General features: G+C 46.7%; 1 protein-coding gene across 2 annotated transcripts in view; it reads right to left on the bottom strand.

Moving 5' to 3' along the window:
• Positions 1-16,549: 16,549 nt before the first annotated feature.
• TRIP4 (thyroid hormone receptor interactor 4) overlaps positions 16,550-19,441 on the bottom strand; it is a 49,108-nt gene continuing 46,216 nt past the window's right edge. For both annotated transcript variants that reach the window (XM_053364629.1, XM_053364630.1), the window contains one exon: positions 16,550-17,008. In XM_053364629.1, coding sequence (XP_053220604.1) covers positions 16,941-17,008 — 68 coding nt within the window. In that variant the 3' untranslated portion in view covers positions 16,550-16,940. The remainder of the gene's footprint in view (positions 17,009-19,441) is intronic.

Here is a 19,441-nt window from a genome sequence, read left to right as displayed (position 1 = left end):
GGGATACAGACAATTTGCAGAACTGAGATGCACTCGGTGGCAGCTGGCCTACGGCCAAGGAGGTATACTTTCTATGATTGCACTTTTCAGGCAGAGAAAAGGGTATGTTCAAGATCCTAAAAATGTTTCATCCTTTAAAAAAAAAGTTTTTGTTTTCAGTATTGTAATATACATTTGTTGAACTTGAGTTAGTGTTTTTGCTTCAAGTATCTTCATACAGTCTAGTATTATAAAATGGAAGGGTCCAGACTGTCACTTTTCCTGTGGGGTTGTTCAATCATTTATTCTACTGGTGGGGAGGGGACAAAAGATAGAATAAGCCTCTCTAACTTTTCCAAAGTGACATATGCAATTCTGGGATACGTTCACAAGATTTGGGTCAAATTATGCTAATGTTCTGGAGAGCTGCAGTTGCCACTCCATTAATAGTCCTTCAACACTAGCAATTGACTCTTAATTACCGTATTTTTTGCTCTATAAGACTCACTTTTCCCCTCCTAAAAAGTAAGGGGAAATGTGTGTGCGTCTTATGGAGCAAATGCAGGCTGTGCAGCTATCACAGCAGCCAGAACAGCAAGAGGGATTGCTGCTTTCACTGTGCAGCGATCCCTCTTGCTGTTGTGGCTTCTGAGATTCAGAATATTTTTTTTTCTTGTTTTCCTCCTCCAAAAACTAGGTGCGTCTTGTGGTCTGGTGCGTCTTATAGAGCGAAAAATACGGTATGTAATAGACTATTGGATAGACCTGTTGGATAACGCGGTGAGCAAGCAGATAGTATTAAATATAAAATGGTAGCTCTGAATAGTTTTTCATCATCGTATTAAACTAGACTTTCTGGACCTTTAGTGAAACAAAGTGTTTGGGTACAACTTGTTTTCCTTTAGTACTGGGTCTGGGAGCCACCATTTGAAATTTCCATCATGGCCTCAAGCCAGGAGTATGGAACTTCAGGGGCCAAATGTGGCCCTCCATGCATCTTAACTGGCCCTCAGGATTTTACCCCATACCACATCCTCCCCTTTTGCCCAGGACATGCCTCATTTCATAACCTGAAGCTTAAGCAGTGTTTTTGTTTGTTTGTTGCCAAGCTTGAATGTGTCCTTAAATTCTGATAGTGACGCTTGCTTTCCTGGAATGAGGACAAAGGGGTGAAAGTGTGTGTAGCAACTAGTCTACTGCACTGGGTGCGTGGAAGCTGTGAAATGGGTTGCCGAAATGCAATCTATGGGGCTATGGCTCTTCGGTAGAGCTATGCAGGCTGAAGATTCCAGGTGCAATCTTCAGCATCTCCAGGTAGAGGTGGGACTGTGGGAGTGACCGTGTCCAAGATCCTGGAGAGGCACTGCTAGTCAGTGTAGACAACAATGAGCCAGGTGGATCAAGGCCCTGATTCAATACAAGGCAGTTTTCTATACCTGTATACCTATGTAAAACTTGAACGAATGGAAGCAGGCATTGAAGGGAGCATCCAATCTGTATGTGAGTGCACACACATAGACTTAAGCAGACTTAAATAAACACAGCCCTGTTTCTCCGTTACATCTTCTGCCCACCTTTGCTGCCCTGGTAGTTAACATGTGAGTGAATATTTGTAGGCACTCCCCTTCCTGCATTCTTCTCTCTTTACTCTCTCATACCTAACTCACCAATTTGCCAGGAGTGGCCAAACAGATCTGCCCCCCCCCCTTCTGTGTAAGACCTAAGACGCTTAAAATGGAAGAAAAATGGCTGTGAAAGGTCACTTAATAGACCTGGCCTTACCGTACTGACTGGCAGAGTCTGGAAGAGATTCAGTTTTCCTTCAAGGTAAAGAAAGGAAAGGAAAGAGAGCGAGAACACTCAAAAGTAATGAACTTCATCTCCTATAATCTTTAAGGAATTTTAGCTAGCATTCTGTCTCCAAATACCAGCTGCTGGGGAAGGACAGCCAGAGAAGGCTGTTATGCTCATGTCCTGCTTGTGGGCTTACTGGGGGAATCTAGTAGATCACTGTGAGAAATACATAGGGTTATCTAGTCCAACATATATCCTATCATTTGATCTGTCTAGACTCCTACAGTCTTTGAAGAACTTAAGGAACCTCCTATAATCTAAAATCCTATATAGGAAGAACCTCCTATTATATCTGAGGAACTTTAGGTAGCTCTTGGGGGGGGGGGGATATTAAGAGGCCAGTAATCTGGAAGCCTGACAAGCAGTTATAGGGTTTTTCTCCTCCATCTTCCCTGGATGAGACTCTCTGCCTATTTCTCACACATTTGTGGGTTTTACTCAAGGAATTTCAGTTTTGCTCTCCGTCAGATATTCAGAATGAAGACCTGCTTCAGGATGCAAGTCCAATTTGACTTTTAACACCAGTATTAGGACCCATTTGCACTATACATTTAAAGCAATATCTTACCACTTTAAACTGTCATGGCTTCCCACAAAGAATCCTGGGAATTGTAGTTTGCTAAGGATGCGGAAAGTTCTTGGGAGATCCCTATTCCCCTCACAGATCTACAATGATCTGTGTGGTTTAACAATAAGCCCCTCTTCCCATGCATTCTGGGAATGGCAGCTGTCTGATATTAGGTGTCTCCTCTTAACAGACAATGGTTCCCAGAATTATTTTGGGGAAGCCATGACTGTTTAAAGTGGTCTGACAGTGCAGATGGGCTGTTAGAGTCGAGCAGCTGTGTGAGAAACAGCAGTTATTTATTGATTTAATTAATTAAATTTATTTCCTGCCCTTTCTCCCAAAGGAGCCTAAGGCAGCAATCCAATTAAGGAACGGCTGGTTTTCGGTATTGCATGCCATCCAAAGTGTGCATATATTGCTTTGAGCAGGGATGGGGACCTGTGGCCCTCCAGATGTTGCTGGACTACAGCTCCCATCATCCCTGACCATTGGCCATGCCAAATGGGATTGGTAGGAGTCCAATAACAGCTGGAGGTTTACAGGTCCCCCCATCCATAGATTTAAGGATCACCTTCTCACCCCCCCCCCAAGGTATTCCTCTTCCTTCACCAGGTAGCTGTGCTTCCTGGGCTCCTAGTCCTTTGTAAGAAAAGGCTGGCAGGTTTGAGTTTCCCAGCGACATGGGTGGGGGAAGTGAACAATGACTGGCTCTGCACAAAGTGCACTTGGGACATTTCAGAGGGAAACAATTGCTAGCTGTCAAGAGCAGGCATCAGTGTGAAGTGGCCTAGAGGGATCACAGCCAGATTCTAGTGCAGAACAATCACCTGCGGCATGGCACACAGCAGGAATTGTCAAGCAGTAATTTATTGGCAGATCAGCTCTTTACATTCCAGGCTGCAGTAAGTCTGTGTCTCTCTTGTAGCAAATATCACAGGTGGATACGTGAGCTAGCAGGTGCAGAGGAAAGCTGCCCAATGCCTGGTCAGACTATTCGCCCATCTGACCCGCTATTGCCTTCTTGGACAGGCAGTGGAATTCCAGGATATTGGACAAAGGTCTTTCCCATCACACCTGCAAAGGATTGCCACCCGTCCCTAGGAAAACAAGATCGTCCCATTTTTGGACAAAAGTGTTCCTTGTCCCATTTGGACTTAAAACGGGCACCTTTGTTCCCATATCCGAGCTGGGCTGGCCCAAAATGGCAGTTGTGTCACTGTTGGTGCAGCTGATGAGGAGCCCAGCTTGGCACGAGTAACAATAGAGAGAAGGGGGAGGGAGCAAACTCTTCTTCCTCACCCCTACCTTCCTTTCCTCTGCCAGTCTAGCTAAATGTAGACCAGTGTAACTAGGGGACTCCTTGGGAAGACACACCTACAAGCAAAACCAGACATGTGTCACTGCAGAAAGGTATTATTATCTCTAGATAAAGTGTTGGGAAGTCAATAGCCAGTGTAGTGTAGTGGTTAAACTTAAGAGTGTTGAACTATGACCAGGGAGACCCAGGCTCTAATCCAGGCTTCCTCAACCTTGGCCCTCCAGATGTTTGAGACTACAGTTCCCATCATCCCTGACCACTGGCCCTGCTAGCTAGGGATCATGGGAGTTGTAGGCCAAAACATCTGGAGGGCCAAGGTTGAGGAAGTGTGCTCTAATCCCCCCTCAGCCATAAGTCTCACTGGGTGACCTTGGGCCACTCACAATGTCTCAGCCTAACCTACCTCACAGGGGTGTTCTGTGGATAAAGTGAGAGGGGACCTTATATGTTCCTTGGGATAATTGGAGAAAAGGCAGAATAAAAATAAATGGCAGTGCAGCATACCTTGTTTTTTTCCTTATCAGTAGATTAGCATTAAAAAAAATACTATTACTAATAACAATTTATAATAACTCTCCCCTCATTACAGAATAGAGACAAATTAATAAGCAAACAAATATGTGTCTGCAGTACAGACATGTTGGTTCTGTGGACGGCAAGAAACTGCTGGGATGAAAAGAAGCTCATCATAATTAGATTATGTCCCTGTTGTTTCAATCCCGAGCTTCTGCAGAACTATTTAAAATCCGTCCTTTTGCTTTCCTGTTGATAATGAGAAAGATAAGGAACAAGATCAAAGAAGCTGAAAGGGTGGGGAAACCTATCTATTTATGTGCAGACAAAGAAGTGGTTGTAGCAAGGAGAAGCGAGGAAGACAAGACAGCAGAGATTCATACAGTTGCCTAAAATGTCGGTGTATTAAAACTGTGGTATGCAAAGGGTTGGGCACGCATAGAGGCCCACATATTTCAGTGGACCACCCTTGGTTGTAGCGATCTATGTGGAGGTTCTTAAGGACATTAGAATGGCTTACTGGATCAGGCCAATGGCCTGTCTAGTCCACCATCCCGTTCTTCCAGTAGCCAACCAGATACCCATGGGATGCTTAGAAACGGGATCTGAGGACCACAGCACTCTCCCTGTTTGTGATGCCCACAAACTGGTATTCAGGGGCATACTGCCTATGACATTGAGGTGTGTGGGGTGTTAGGGGAGGGGTAGTACCTTCTGGGGTAGCTTGTCCACCTTTGGTCCCCACCTATCATATAGCTCTCACCTGTGACTCCCAGCTGTCAGCGTGCTACAGTGTCCACACTCCAGGAAACGGCTTTGACAGGCTGGCTAAACCAGGTGAAGGTAGCTGATGGGTCTCAAAACATCAGACAGTTAGGGAGAAGACCGGGTGCAGTGGATTGAGCAGACAAGACCAACAGTGAGTCAAATGGTCCAGAAGGTGGTTTCTGCACATGCTGTGGGTGAAAATAAGGGGTGGATCTACCTGGGAAGGCAGCCCATCTAGGAGAAGGAAACCTCTGATCCCAAACCTCCACTGCCTTGCAGGATATATTCAGGAGAAGAAAAAGCTAAGGAGCAAACCCTACACAAATCCCTAAGACGTCCCTAAGACGTTTGGATGGCGCCTTGTACACCTCCTTCCAGCACCTCCTGCAGCCAAGCTGGTGCCAAACTTATTGGTCTACTTTCCTTTGGACTACATCAGTGAGGCTGAGGAGTGCGGGTCTTGTTGCCTGGGCAGCCCAGGACCTTCATACACACAAGGCCCAGGTTTGCGCCCTGGGAGGTCACTTTGGTGCTTCTAACTCAGTGGTTTGACTTCTCTCCTGGAGGCGCACTCCATTGTTTCTTGAGACAGACAGATGTCAACAACAACTGCCTACAACAGTGGAGGTGGGACTTCTATTTGACCCACTAAGGCATGGATGCTAGCAGCCAGTTCAACAGCTGGTTGAAAAGCCAAGGCTGACTGACCACACTCTGCCAACCCCATCAGGGGTTTGGCTGGGTTTCAGAGGAAGCTCATGAACTCAGGCCACTTTCATCACAAGCAGTCAGGAAAGATGATGGGACACAGCACCATAATAGGCAATCCTATTGCTTAAAACTTAGAATATTGCCTATAAAAGGTACTAAACTGATAATAAATTTATTTTCCTGGCTGTTTTGGAACCCTTTTGATTCTCCTTCTCTTGATTAGGCTGGTCTTTCAAGCCATTATATATTATGTAGTCCGTCTCCTGATCCCCACTATGGAAAGATAGGCAGAGATACCTATGTTTCACTTCCCAGCTGTGAAAATACTTTGCTAAGGAATTTATTCTGCCCATGGGGCTTTATCCATTTATCATTGCAGTAAATCTATTTTCCATTCTCAGGAATTCTGTTTCAGAAGATGTTAACAGCGCAAGAGAATGAGCTCCTGCTCTGGCTCCTGTTCCTCTTTGCTAGTTTAAAAAATATACAACACAACCCTGTTGTCTGGAGTTCCATGCTGTAATTTAAGTCCTAGAGAATCCAAGCAGACTGTTTTCCCTGGAAACATTTTGTGAGATGGCTTTTCTCCTTCTGGCACCTCCTTTGTGATTCTTTCTGTCTTTCTTGATAGTCTGAAACAGCTTTCAACTGCCAAATAGATTTTGATCCTGATATGGAGCTTCTAAGCACACAGATGCAGGTGTTTTCTGCTACAACTGAAACTGTACCCAAATGCCAATTTTCTCCACCAACATCCCAGCAATACTGCATGATAAGCTCAGGTCACATACAACACCAAGCCATGTTTCAGCATTACACGAACAAGCCTTGGGATTGTGTGCTTCCTCTCCCTGCTGGCATCCTTCCTTCCTGCTTCACAACAAAACCAGAGTTTTTCACAATCACCAAAGCAGAAAACAATGGTTTGTCCTCCAAGTCAAAGTTCAGAAGCATAACTGAATCAAGAGCCCCAATTCACAACTATAAGCACAACCATAGTTTACCAGTTCAGGTGTGGTGGGAAACTCTGGTTTACCCTGAAACGGGGACAGAATCATAGCAGGTGAGAGGAGCAAGGATTCTTCAGATGCAAGGCATGCTCATGTAATGCCAACCATGGTTTGGCATCGCATGCCAACTGAGGTATAGTGGGTAGGACGCATAAAGTTCCAAATTAAAATGAGATGGCTAGTTCACTGCAGGAAGGACCAGATGACACAAGGGATCATCTCAAAAGTAATTTACAATTGAGGGTACTGGAGACTGTGCATTTGCACGTTCCATCACTAGCTGCTCCCTCTTACATCTGAGGTCATCAGATCATCGGTGTCCTGACTTGTCTCTGGGAAAAGAAGCACTAATTGGGAAAAAGCCAAGAAACAAGGTAAAACCTGCAACCAACAGCACCACATCTAGCTGGTGCCTTTCTCAGGCCCCTGTCTCTGCATAGATACACCCTCTCCTTCCAGGTTGTACCACTCACTGGCCTTGCATCACATCTTCCTTGAGTGCTTTTGCCTACCTGGAAAGTAACCTTGAATACTTGCTTGCCTAGATGGAGGATAAATGTGTGTGTGTGTGTGTGTGTGTGTGTGTGTAGAAATTAGCCTGCCCAGAACACAATCTTTCAGCTGAAAAAAATTCCCCACCCCTGGGTCTGATGTCTAAATCAAATAAACTAAACCAAAGAAAGCTAGTGTGGTGTAGTGGTTAGTGTCAAACTAGGACCCAAGAGACCAAGTTTGGCTATGAATTTCAATGGGTAACCTAAGGCTAGTCACTGCCTCTAAGCCTAATCTACCTTACAGGGTTGTGTTAATTGAGGAAAGGGAGAACCATGTGCTCCTTGGAGAAAAAGGTAGGGATATGAACATATTAAATAAATACAGTATTTATGCTATGCAAGGAGGGATATTGTACGAGGGTTGCAGCATGTGAGGTGGGGAGGGTTTGTTAGAAAGATGATGATTTCACAGTGATTCATCAAAGCTTTGAAAGGAAGAGGGGGAAATGAAAATCCCAAAACAAGAAGTGCAATGCACATGTATCTATCACCAGTCATCTCCAGAAAGGGTCAGATTCCTCCTTCGACTCCAGTTTCCTGGCTCCAAGCATTGCACTCAGATAGACGTTCCTGGTGAGCAGAGCTGATATGTTGCCTTCCAAGAGACAAGCCCTCAAGGCTAGCAGTGTGTGTGCCTCTTGCACTGACTTTCTGTCAGAGGGACAGGGTTCTGGTGCTGGAGTGAAGGGAAGATCAGAGAAATTCCCACCTCGCCTTGTTTCCCCCTCACTTTTTATGTACTTCATTTGCCTGTGAGTGAAGATTTGTCAGCCTAGTTCTTTGAAGGATCTGTACAGCTGGGCTGTGATATGACAGAGAAAGGGGTGGAGGAAACTTTGAGGTAGAATGCAAAGAGGAATCCCAACCATGTGGTTCCCAAAGAGATTCTATTTCCAGCAGAGCCAAAATGATGCCACACACACACCCTGCCAGGCCAGGGAAGAAGTGTGAAGATGCACATCAGTAGCAAGGGGGGAACAAATATCTGTATCAGGATCTGCTGACCCAGTGGATGCGGTCTCCTCACGGTGCCTCGTATGGGTGGGCCAACCCTCATATGCAGCTGTCCCTACAAGCCCAATAAGATTTGGGATCTGCCATGGAGGGACAGCTTCTAGGCTACTGCAAGACTCATGTAGGAGCTGACACAGCTCCTTGTAGCATCCATACATGAGATTGGATGGATGGGTACGAGACGGCGCCTTCTCAGTGCTGGCACCAAGATTACAGAAAACTGTCACAGTAGAGATCCACTGGGTTCTCTTTCTTTCCAGTTTCGGACTGCTGCTGAAGACCTTTTTATTTCAGTTGGTGTTGTTTAAAATGGTTGTTTTAGTCTCTTGCTTTAGCTTTTAAAATGCTGCCTGTTAGCACTGCCTTTTCAGCACTAAGCCGTTTTGGTCATTTTATACAGAAAAGTGGAGTAGACATTAAATAAAAACAATTCAGTCTCAGCTTGTGTATGGGTGCACATGTTCATGAAAAACACTTGAGTTTTTGCTTTTTTTTTACACACTTGCTCAAGGACTGAATCATTCAGCAGTGAAATCGAACTGTTAAAGAATACCTTTTACACACACACACACACACACACACACAGAGAGAGAGAGAGAGAGAGAGAGAGAGAGAGAGAAGTAATCCGCTCCTTTGCTAAAAGGAGGTGCTAGATCATGCTTTGTTCTAGGCAGTTTCCCATCTGCCCTGAAGGCTCTTAGCAGCAGCATTTTGCTGCTAGGCCGTCTCACTAGCACAAAGGGCTACACATTTCTGCATGTATCAACAGTGCATGCACCCACACAGGGGATTTCCAAACATTTATAGCTCTAGCCCACACCTGCTCAGCAGGTGGAAGTCAAGATTTGCACTGCAGGGCAAGACACCAGAAGCCAAACAGGAGCTTTGAGGAAGGAGAAACGTCGGTGGGAGGAGTGCTGGAAAGAGGGCCTTATAATTGGATGAAAACAAGATGGCTGTAAGAGGATGGACAAAGAGGAGGTGAAAAGGCATGTGACAACTTGGAAGCAGAAGATGGGATAAGTTCTCCAAACAGCTCCTTGGCAGAAATACTGAGCTGAGAAGATTGGCATGGGTGACTTTAACAGTCCTTTGTGGAGACAAATTTTGGCTTTCACAGTGTAGTGAGCTTACAGATGCCAAGGTGGCAGTTAGCAGGAGGCGGTAAAGAGAAATCAATTGGAGTGCTATACAGCACAGTGAGAACACAGCACTACTAGTAGCTTGCCTCATACCGAGGTCAGACCATTGCTCCATCTGGCTGAGTACAGACAACACTGACTGGTAGAGGCTCTCCTGTTTCAAACTGAGGGGTCCCTCCCAGCCCTACATAAAGATGCAGAAGATTGAATCTGGGGCTTTCTGAACACAAAGCATGTGCTCTACCACTGAGCTATGTCCTTTCTCTCAGACTTACCTGTTGGCACACACAAACCAAGCAGGGCCACGCTCCGTGCAAAGGTCAGAGGGGGCAGGGCTTCTGTTGAGGTAGGTGATTAGCTGTGGGAGGAGCTTGTCAGAGCTTGTAGGACAGCAGCTGAAGAAGGAACAAAAAGGGTTTTCTTGTGTGAGTTTCTTGTGGCTGATTAGCTGCTTTCTCTGTGCAAAGGTCAGAGGGGGCAGGGCTTCTGTTGAGGTAGGTGATTAGCTGTGGGAGGAGCTTGTCAGAGCTTGTAGGACAGCAGCTGAAGAAGGAACAAAAAGGGTTTTCTTGTGTGAGTTTCTTGTGGCTGATTAGCTGCTTTCTCTGTGCAAAGGTCAGAGGGGGCAGGGCTTCTGTTGAGGTAGGTGATTAGCTGTGGGAGGAGCTTGTCAGAGCTTGTAGGACAGCAGCTGAAGAAGGAACAAAAAGGGTTTTCTTGTGTGAGTTTCTTGTGGCTGATTAGCTGCTTTCTCTGTGCAAAGGTCAGAGGGGGCAGGGCTTCTGTTGAGGTAGGTGATTAGCTGTGGGAGGAGCTTGTCAGAGCTTGTAGGACAGCAGCTGAAGAAGGAACAAAAAGGGTTTTCTTGTGTGAGTTTCTTGTGGCTGATTAGCTGCTTTCTCTGTGCAAAGGTCAGAGGGGGCAGGGCTTCTGTTGATACTTGGTCAAAAGGTCTAGTGACGGATGGCAACTAATCATTATTTTGGTTCTCAGTAAAGCATTATAGGCATATAGCCTTAGCCCGTGATTCTTCATTCCAAAATAAGAATGTGCAAGGTTAGTAGTGATATACTTGCATATTAGTACTAATGAAAATGCTACGCTTGCCAAGCTTTTGATTTTCCTTGTCTCAAAAGAGATTGGGGTATCTTGTTGGCCCCTGTGAAAACAGGATTCTGGGTTAGATGGGACCTTGTTCTGATCCAGCAGGCTCTTCTTATAGTCTTATGAATTATTCTTGCTTTGAGAGTATCAGAATTCCCTGGAATGGAGTGGTGACTCTTGATTTCAGGCACACACCTCAATGGAGTTGTGAAATCTGTCAAAACTGCAATCTGATGTTTCTAACCTGGATAGGTCATGGAATCACATCACAAGATGTTCCCTAATAGTAAACTTTACCAGGTCCTACATAGATAAAAGTGATGACATTACTTTGCTGACACTGCGTTTGTGTCTAGTAGGGATGCGGGTGGCACTATGGTCTGAACCACTGAGCCTCTTGTCAGAGCTTGTAGGACAGCGGCGCGCGCCTAGCGGCGCACGCAGTTTGATCCATCTTTTAGATTTAGGGGAGCTAGTCTCAAACGTTTGTTGGGGGAGATATAGGTTTATTTGGGGGGATTTATTTGTCCTGTCTTCACGCTTTTTATGATGGAGGACCGCTGTAGTCACCCCCAACGACACCTTCTCAAGATGGAGGGTGAGGGAACAGCTGCAGTCGCCTGTGGTTCCTGCGCAATGTTTGCCATCTTGCCAAAGGTTGCAGGCAGCTTTACCTGCAGCAATTGCATGTTGATTGCCCTCTTAAAAGACAAAGTCCAGCAACTGGAGGAACGTGTAGCTACGCTCCAAAGAATTAGAGAGCTGGAGCTCTTCTTGGAAGCAACAGAGCACACCGTCTCCACCAAGGAGGAGACAGGGGACTCCCCTGAGAAGGAGGCTAGTTCACCAACACAGGAGCCAGATATATGGAGAAACGTGACTCAAAGAAGTAGGAGGCCCAGGGTTCGCTCTGATTGTTTAGAAATACGCAATCGCTTTGAGGTCCTTTCCCCTAGCATGGAAGAAGAAGAGCAGACTCCATTTGAGCATCTCTCCCTCATTACAGTCGATCAGGTATATGAAGACGAGCAGCAAAGGCAGTCCTCAGGGAATGTGCAGGCGACCTTGGAACGGACACCTCACGGAAGAACCCCGACCAGACCTAAGAGGAGGCGTGTAGTGGTGATAGGGGATTCCCTACTGAGGGGAACAGAAGCAGTGATCTGTGGGCCTGACAAGATGTCTCGGGAAGTGTGCTGTCTCCCCGGGGCTAAGATCCAAGATGTAACTGAACGACTGCAAGGAATCATAAAACCCACTGACAAATACCCCTTCCTCTTGGTTCATGTGGGAACCAATGACACTGCAAGCAATAGCCTCCAGAAGATCAAAAGAGATTACGAGGCTCTGGGCAGGAAATTGAAGCAATTAAATGCACAAATTGTCATCTCATCTGTCCTCCCAGTTGAACGACGTGGCCCAGGGAGAGAGGGAAAAATAGTGGAAGTGAACAACTGGCTTCGCAAATGGTGTAAACAGGAACGGTTTGGATTCTTAGATCACGGAATGCAGTTTCTTGAAGATGGACTTCTGGCAAGCGATGGGCTGCACCTCACAACGGTTGGGAGGAATGTTTTTGCAAAAAATCTCAGAAACCTCATCAGGAGGGCTTTAAACTGACTAATGTGGGGGAGGGAGACAGTGCTCCTGAAGGTAGGAGTCTATCAATTGATGAAGATGATCATCCAAATGTCATAGACCGAATGGAGCAAACAGCACGCAGACCTAGTGGTGGGAGGAAAAAATCCTTAAATAAGAGACACGGGGGAATGATTAATGGACTTCAATGTCTGTACACTAATGCGCAAAGTATGGGAAATAAACAAGATGAGCTTGAGCTCTTGGTACAGCAAACTAAATATGACATAATAGGAATCACTGAAACCTGGTGGGATAAGTCCCACGATTGGAATGTAATAATGGAGGGATACAATCTATTTCAGAGAAACAGACCAGACAAGAAAGGAGGAGGAGTGGCGTTATATGTCAGGGATGTTTATACCTGTGAAGAGATCCAAGATTTAGAACCTCAAAGCCAAAGTGAGAGCATTTGGGTCAAAATTAAGGGAGAGAAGAATAACAGTGACCTCATTGTGGGAGTTTACTATAGATCCCCAAGCCAAACGGAGGACATAGATGATGCCTTCCTGGAACAGATGGCCAAGCATGCAAAAGGAAGGGAGATAATAGTAATGGGGGACTTCAATTACCCGGATATTTGTTGGATGTCAAACTCAGCCAAGAGCATAAGGTCAAACAGATTCCTCACTGGCCTTGCAGACAACTTCATTGTCCAGAAAGTGGGAGAAGCAACAAGAGGAACAGCCATTTTAGATCTGGTCCTAACCAATGTTGATGACCTGGTTAGTGGGGTAGAAGTGGAAGGATCATTAGGCGCGAGTGATCATGCTCTTCTGAAGTTTACTATACAGCGAAAAGGAGCAGCCAAGCATACTAGGACTCAATTTCTCGACTTTAAGAAAGCCGACTTCATAAAACTTAGGGAAGTGCTTGGTGAGATCCCATGGACAGTAATACTAAAAGGAAAGGGAGTTCATGATGGCTGGGAGTTTGTTAAGAGGGAGATAGTAAAAGCACAACTTCAGGCAATACCAATGAGACGGAAACATGGAAGGTGCCTAAAGAAGCCAGGGTGGCTATCTAAAGAACTTTTAACTGAGTTAAGATTAAAAAAGGATGTGTACAAAAAATGGAAAAGGGGGGAAACCACCAAAGAGGAATTCAAACAAATAGCCAGCACGTGTAGACACAAAGTCAGAAAAGCTAAAGCACAGAATGAACTCAGGCTTGCTAGAGAGGTTAAAAGCAACAAAAAAGGCTTTTATGGGTATGTTCGTAGCAAAAGGAAGAACAAAGAAACAGTGGGGTCACTCAGAGGAGAAGATGGTGAAATGCAAACAGGGGACACAGAAAGGGCTGAACTCCTCAATGCCTTCTTTGCCTCAGTCTTCTCCGATAAAGAAAACAATGCCCGACCTGAAGAATTTGGAGCAAATGATTCAGCAGAGGAAACACAGCCCAGAATAACTAAGGAGATAGTACAAGAATACTTGGCTAGTCTAGATGTATTCAAGTCTCCAGGGCCAGATGAACTGCATCCAAGAGTATTAAAAGAACTGGCAGATGTGATTTCAGAACCACTGGCAGTCATCTTTGAGAATTCCTGGAGAACAGGCGAAGTCCCGGCAGACTGGAGGAGGGCAAATGTTGTCCCTATTTTCAAAAAGGGGAAAAGAGAGGACCCAAATAATTACCGCCCAGTCAGTCTGACATCAATACCAGGGAAGATTCTGGAGCAGATCATTAAGCAAACAGTCTGTGAGCACCTAGAAAGGAATGCTATGATCACCAATAGTCAGCATGGATTTCTGAAAAATAAGTCATGTCAGACTAACCTGATCTCGTTTTTTGACAGAATTACAAGCCTGGTAGATGAAGGGAACGCAGTGGATGTAGCCTACCTTGATTTCAGCAAGGCACTTGACAAGGTGCCCCATGATATTCTTGTAAAGAAGCTGGTAAAATGCGGTCTTGACTATGCTACCACTCAGTGGATTTGTAACTGGCTGACTGACCGAACCCAAAGGGTACTCATCAATGGTTCCCCTTCATCCTGGAGAAGAGTGACTAGTGGGGTGCCACAGGGTTCTGTCTTGGGCCCGGTCTTATTCAACATCTTTATCAACGACGTGGATGATGGACTCAAGGGCATCCTGATCAAATTTGCAGATGACACCAAACTGGGAGGGGTGGCTAACACCCCAGAGGACAGGATCACACTTCAAAACGACCTTGACAGATTAGAGAACTGGGCCAAAACAAACAAGATGAATTTTAACAGGGAGAAATGTAAAGTATTGCACTTGGGCAAAAAAAATGAGAGGCACAAATACAAGATGGGTGACACCTGGCTTGAGAGCACTACATGTGAAAAGGATCTAGGAGTCTTGGTTGACCACAAACTTGACATGAGCCAACAGTGTGACGCGGCAGCTAAAAAAGCCAATGCAATTCTGGGCTGCATCAATAGGAGTATAGCATCTAGATCAAGGGAAGTAATAGTGCCACTGTATTCTGCTCTGGTCAGACCTCACCTGGAGTACTGTGTCCAGTTCTGGGCACCACAGTTCAAGAAGGACATTGACAAACTGGAACGTGTCCAGAGGAGGGCAACCAAAATGGTCAAAGGCCTGGAAACGATGCCTTATGAGGAACGGCTAAGGGAGCTGGGCATGTTTAGCCTGGAGAAGAGGAGGTTAAGGGGTGATATGATAGCCATGTTCAAATATATAAAAGGATGTCACATAGAGGAGGGAGAAAGGTTGTTTTCTGCTGCTCCAGAGAAGCGGACACGGAGCAATGGATCCAAACTACAAGAAAGAAGATTCCACCTAAACATTAGGAAGAACTTCCTGACAGTAAGAGCTGTTCGACAGTGGAATTTGCTGCCAAGGAGTGTGGTGGAGTCTCCTTCTTTGGAGGTCTTTAAGCAGAGGCTTGACAACCATATGGCAGGAGTGCTCTGATGGTGTTTCCTGCTTGGCAGGGGGTTGGACTCGATGGCCCTTGTGGTCTCTTCCAACTCTATGATTCTATGATTCTATGATTCTATGATTCCCTGCCCATCAGCTGATGTTCAGGGGGCTCAACCCTGATGTCCAACAGCAGGATCCAGCTGTATTGCTACCTGCCCCACATGTGATGTTGCATATGAAGGTAAGTGGGAGGTGGGGGCAGCTGAGTGTGGCTTCAAGAAAACATGGGGAGGCCAGGCAGAGTTTCCCACCCTGGCTGTAAGATTAGCAGGAACAGAGGCACCATAAGGGTACGCAGGCGAAGAACCAAGTGCCCAGATATAAGGCCAGCCACATAGCTATGATAGGAACAAAGGCCAGCTCTGCACACTTTACCAGAATGGCTAGCATAATAGCCTTTGTTGCAAGCCAAAAGTACCAAAAATTACGCTCTTGGTCAGTGCCAGCTATCTGTTTAGGAGAGCAATGGTAGCAATATCCATGCAGAAAAATGTTGGGCTATACAAGCATTTGACACTCAAGACAATGCAGAGATAGGGGCAATTCACAGGAGAGAGAACCATTCGTAACAGAGATAGAGCAAGTTTGCAAGGAGAACGGCACTTTGCTAAATATAAAGTATTTAAGAGAACAGGGGTGGAGGGGCATCCAATTTATTCAGGCAGCAATAAAGGTAAAGGTAAAGGGACCCCTGACCATTAGGTCCAGTCGTGACTGACTCTGGGGTTGCGGCGCTCATCTTGCTTTACTGGCCGAGGGAGCCGGCGTACAGCTTCCGGGTCATGTGGCCAGCATGACTAAGCCGCTTCTGGCGAACCAGAGCAGCGCACGGAAACGCCGTTTACCTTATCACCGGAGCGGTACCTATTTATCTACTTGCACTTTGATGTGCTTTCGAACTGCTAGGTTGGCAGGAGCTGGGACCTAGCAATGGGAGCTCACCCCGTCGCAGGGATTCAAACCACCGACCTTCTGATCGGCAAGTCCTAGGCTCTGTGGTTTAACCCACAGTGCCACCTGCGTCCCCTCCCTGGGCAGCAATATGTAAGATTAAAACTTATGCACCCAGATGAGAAGGGACCAGTTACTCAGCTCTACTTGTCTAGTGCTAGTGGTCTATGTGTGTTCGTTCACATAAAAAAACAGAAGTGGTGATTTAAGATGACAGTTTAGTTCAAGAACTCAAGAGAGCAAGGAGCTGGCAGTCAACCACATTCCATCCCTGACACCTTGCCCTGTCCTTAGGCTTGGAATTAATAAGAGGGTGAAACGTAGCTCAAGTCCTTTGGCCCCACGCGGGAGATAACTGCAGCAGGCCTTGATGCCAAGCCAGTGCTTCAGGCACCTACAGCACATCTTCCTCCAAGCCAGTTAGCCAGAGGATGCTCTAGCGGTCCAGCCCTCCTGCTGCAAAGTGATCTCGTCTGTTCCGTGCCCAGCAAGAAGAAAACAAAGCCAAACGATGCTTAGCTTTAATGCATAGGGTGATGATTTGAAGCTCTGGCACAGGCCCAATTCCGAAAGCACCTCTGGCTTGGCCTGAAGCCAGCCAAAGGCGGAAGACATACTGCTAGCCCATAATCCCGGCCTCCTCCTCCAGGGCTCCCCACGGTGCTCTTTGGCCACAGACAACTCGGCACCCAATTTCTCTCTTTGATTGTTAATATTTATGCAAGCTAACAGCAATCCCTCCTTTGCTCATGGATCCGTCTTTGTCAGTGCCTGCATTTTCAGAATGCCCCCTTCACGTATCTGGGGCCTCCGCTCCAGCAGCCTCAGTGGTCGGGTTCAGATCCATTCTTCTCTTGCCTGGGAGTGGGGTGGGTGGGTGGTGTTTGTGCCCTCCGGCTCACACCACTGCTTTCTGCCTCATTAATCCCTTCTTGGCTCCCTGATGAATTTTCGAATCCAGCTTCCCTGTAAAAAAGGAAAGAAGCGGGGAGGAGGGGGGAGGAGTCTCATGAGTACTTGTTTTTAAAGGTTATTTGCAATGTAAATCAGCTGAAGGCAACAAGGTCTCCCCCTGTTAGTGTGCTGCTGTCACATCCAATTTTCCTGCTTCAGGAACCAGGCATTTCCAAACCCCACCGCTGTTGCCCTGTGACGCAAGGAGCTGTGAAGCATTGTGTCGAGCGGTGGGGAGAGAAAAAGAAATCCAGGGGCTTGGAGAGGGGAGTGCGGCTAGCGCTGCTGCTGCCACCACCTCGTCTGCTGTCGCAGCTGCAAAGAGGAAAGCAATCTCTGTTTGAGGGGAGGACACAAGCCAGCTGGTACACTCTGGGAAGGCTAAGGGACAATTGCCAGACATTTTGAAAGACAGACGTGGGCAAGACAGGCAAGTTTATCCAGGGCCGTGAGCAGAGAGAGGGCAGTAGAGTATCCTGGAAACAGGCATGGCCATTCTCAGGACAAAAGGCTTCGACACCTGTTAGTTAAGGGCACACATAACAGCCTGAAAGCCCAGCATGCCAGGTGCTGTGATCCTGCAATTCCGTCTCATCTTCTTTCCCTTGGCAACTCCAATCATGAGAACCTACTTACATTAATGGCAGCTTTGAAGTCACCTCCCTGGTTCGAGTTATTGTGCAGCGACCAAGCTCACTGGGAAGCTCTTGAAAAGCCACAATCTAATCTGCCACATAAGGCTGTAAGATTCGTGGATGAAGGGAGGGAGACAAACTAGACAGGTAGACAGAACCTGCCAGTGAAATTTGCTTTTGTTGGCTGAAGAACAGGGTGAAAACGCTGCTGCTGCTGCTGATAAAATTCTGCACCACAGAAAAAACTTAGGATACAACAGGAGCCTGTTGCAGCAGAGCAGGCTTTTGAGCTCTATCCTTAGCGAGAGGCCCTCAAGGCAGGTTTAGGGATGGGGAATCAAGTGTAGGCAATGTTATCACCTTAAGGGGAAAAAACCCCTAGTTAGACTTATCCATGTTCCTGGATGCATAGTCCCATCTCAGAGACCATGAGCACTTCAGTCAAGAAACCCCCTTATAATAGAGAGCAATGAAACCTCTATTCCAGCTACGGGAAGCAGAAAGCAGTGGAAACCTACAACTCCAAAATGCGGTAGTAGCTGCTCTTTTCTATGAGGATCCACACCTGCAAGGCAGAGCAACTGTAGAGGGAAGGAGAGGCACAGCAACATCTTTTCCGGTCAGGCCTGTACCCTGTGCCATCACTAGACCAGGAGTGGGGACCTTTTCCTCTTGAGGGCTGCATTCCCTTCTGTGCAACCTTCTAGGGGCCCCTGCCCATGGCTGGTTGGGGCCAGAGGCAAAAGTGGGGGGAACAACACCTGCAAATTTTACCTTTGCACAGTAGGCTATGGCATCTGCGCACATTCTCATCCCTCTCTCCATCCAATCAGGGTTCAAGGACACATTCCAACTGGGTCAGCCTGGATAGCTCAGTTGGTTAGAGCAGTGTGCTGATAACACCAAAGTTGAAAGGTTCAATCCCTGTATGGGGCAGCTTCATATACCTGCATCGCAGGTGGTTAGACCAGATGATCCTCAGGGTCCTTTTCAACTCTACAAGTCTATGATTCTATGAACTCAAGGAAGGCATGAAGCAAGACCAGTGAGAGATGTGGCCTGAGTCCCAAAGGCCAGAAAGAGAGCCCTGCAGGGTTTAATTGGGCCCCTAGGGCCTGAAGTTCCCCACTTTGCATGAGAAGTGCGGATGTGGTGGGTGGCTGAGAGATCAAGAGGAGCATAGGAATCTAGCAAGAACATCTCAGGGGCATGCCCTTGAACTGCTAGGAATAGTGAACGCAAGCTATTAGGGCTCCTGAGCCAAGAAGCACCTGAGCCCTTCAGATCCTCTCAGACGGAGCTGTCAGAATCAATAGCCACAGTATTACTGGCTCAAACAGGATTAGCAATTCCTCTCTCCCCACTGATAGCAAGATGGCACTGCCATCGTATGCAGCTCTGCACAGCAGATCAATTCAGCTTCTGTTGCCAAGATGGAACCAGTTCCAAATTCATATGAGCTCCCTGGCCAGGCTTGGATCAACTGCAGAGTCACTGACTCTAACAGTGAGGGGACAAGATGGAGGAGAGAGGGAGACCCAGCGACATACCAGTAAGCCCCTGCCCTTTACACCCAAGCCCTATCCTTTGTCTTTACAGCTCAAGCATGCGCTCTGCCACCTCTTGTTTGATGCTATTTTGTACTCCTTAATCAGTTTGAAGCAGCAGCTGCCCTTGGCTCGCCGTCCATTGCTCTAGACAGGAACATTTGTCAAGAGGAGTCTGCTTGCATTGATCTCTCGGCTTGGTCAGGGCACCGGCTGACTTGAGACATACTCATCCATAACCAGCAGTTACTCATTAGCTGCCT

The sequence above is a fragment of the Podarcis raffonei genome, chromosome 14, assembly GCF_027172205.1.
Source record: "Podarcis raffonei isolate rPodRaf1 chromosome 14, rPodRaf1.pri, whole genome shotgun sequence".
Classification (NCBI taxonomy): Eukaryota; Metazoa; Chordata; class Lepidosauria; order Squamata; family Lacertidae; genus Podarcis; species Podarcis raffonei.
This window is presented reverse-complemented; position numbering and strand designations above follow the sequence as displayed.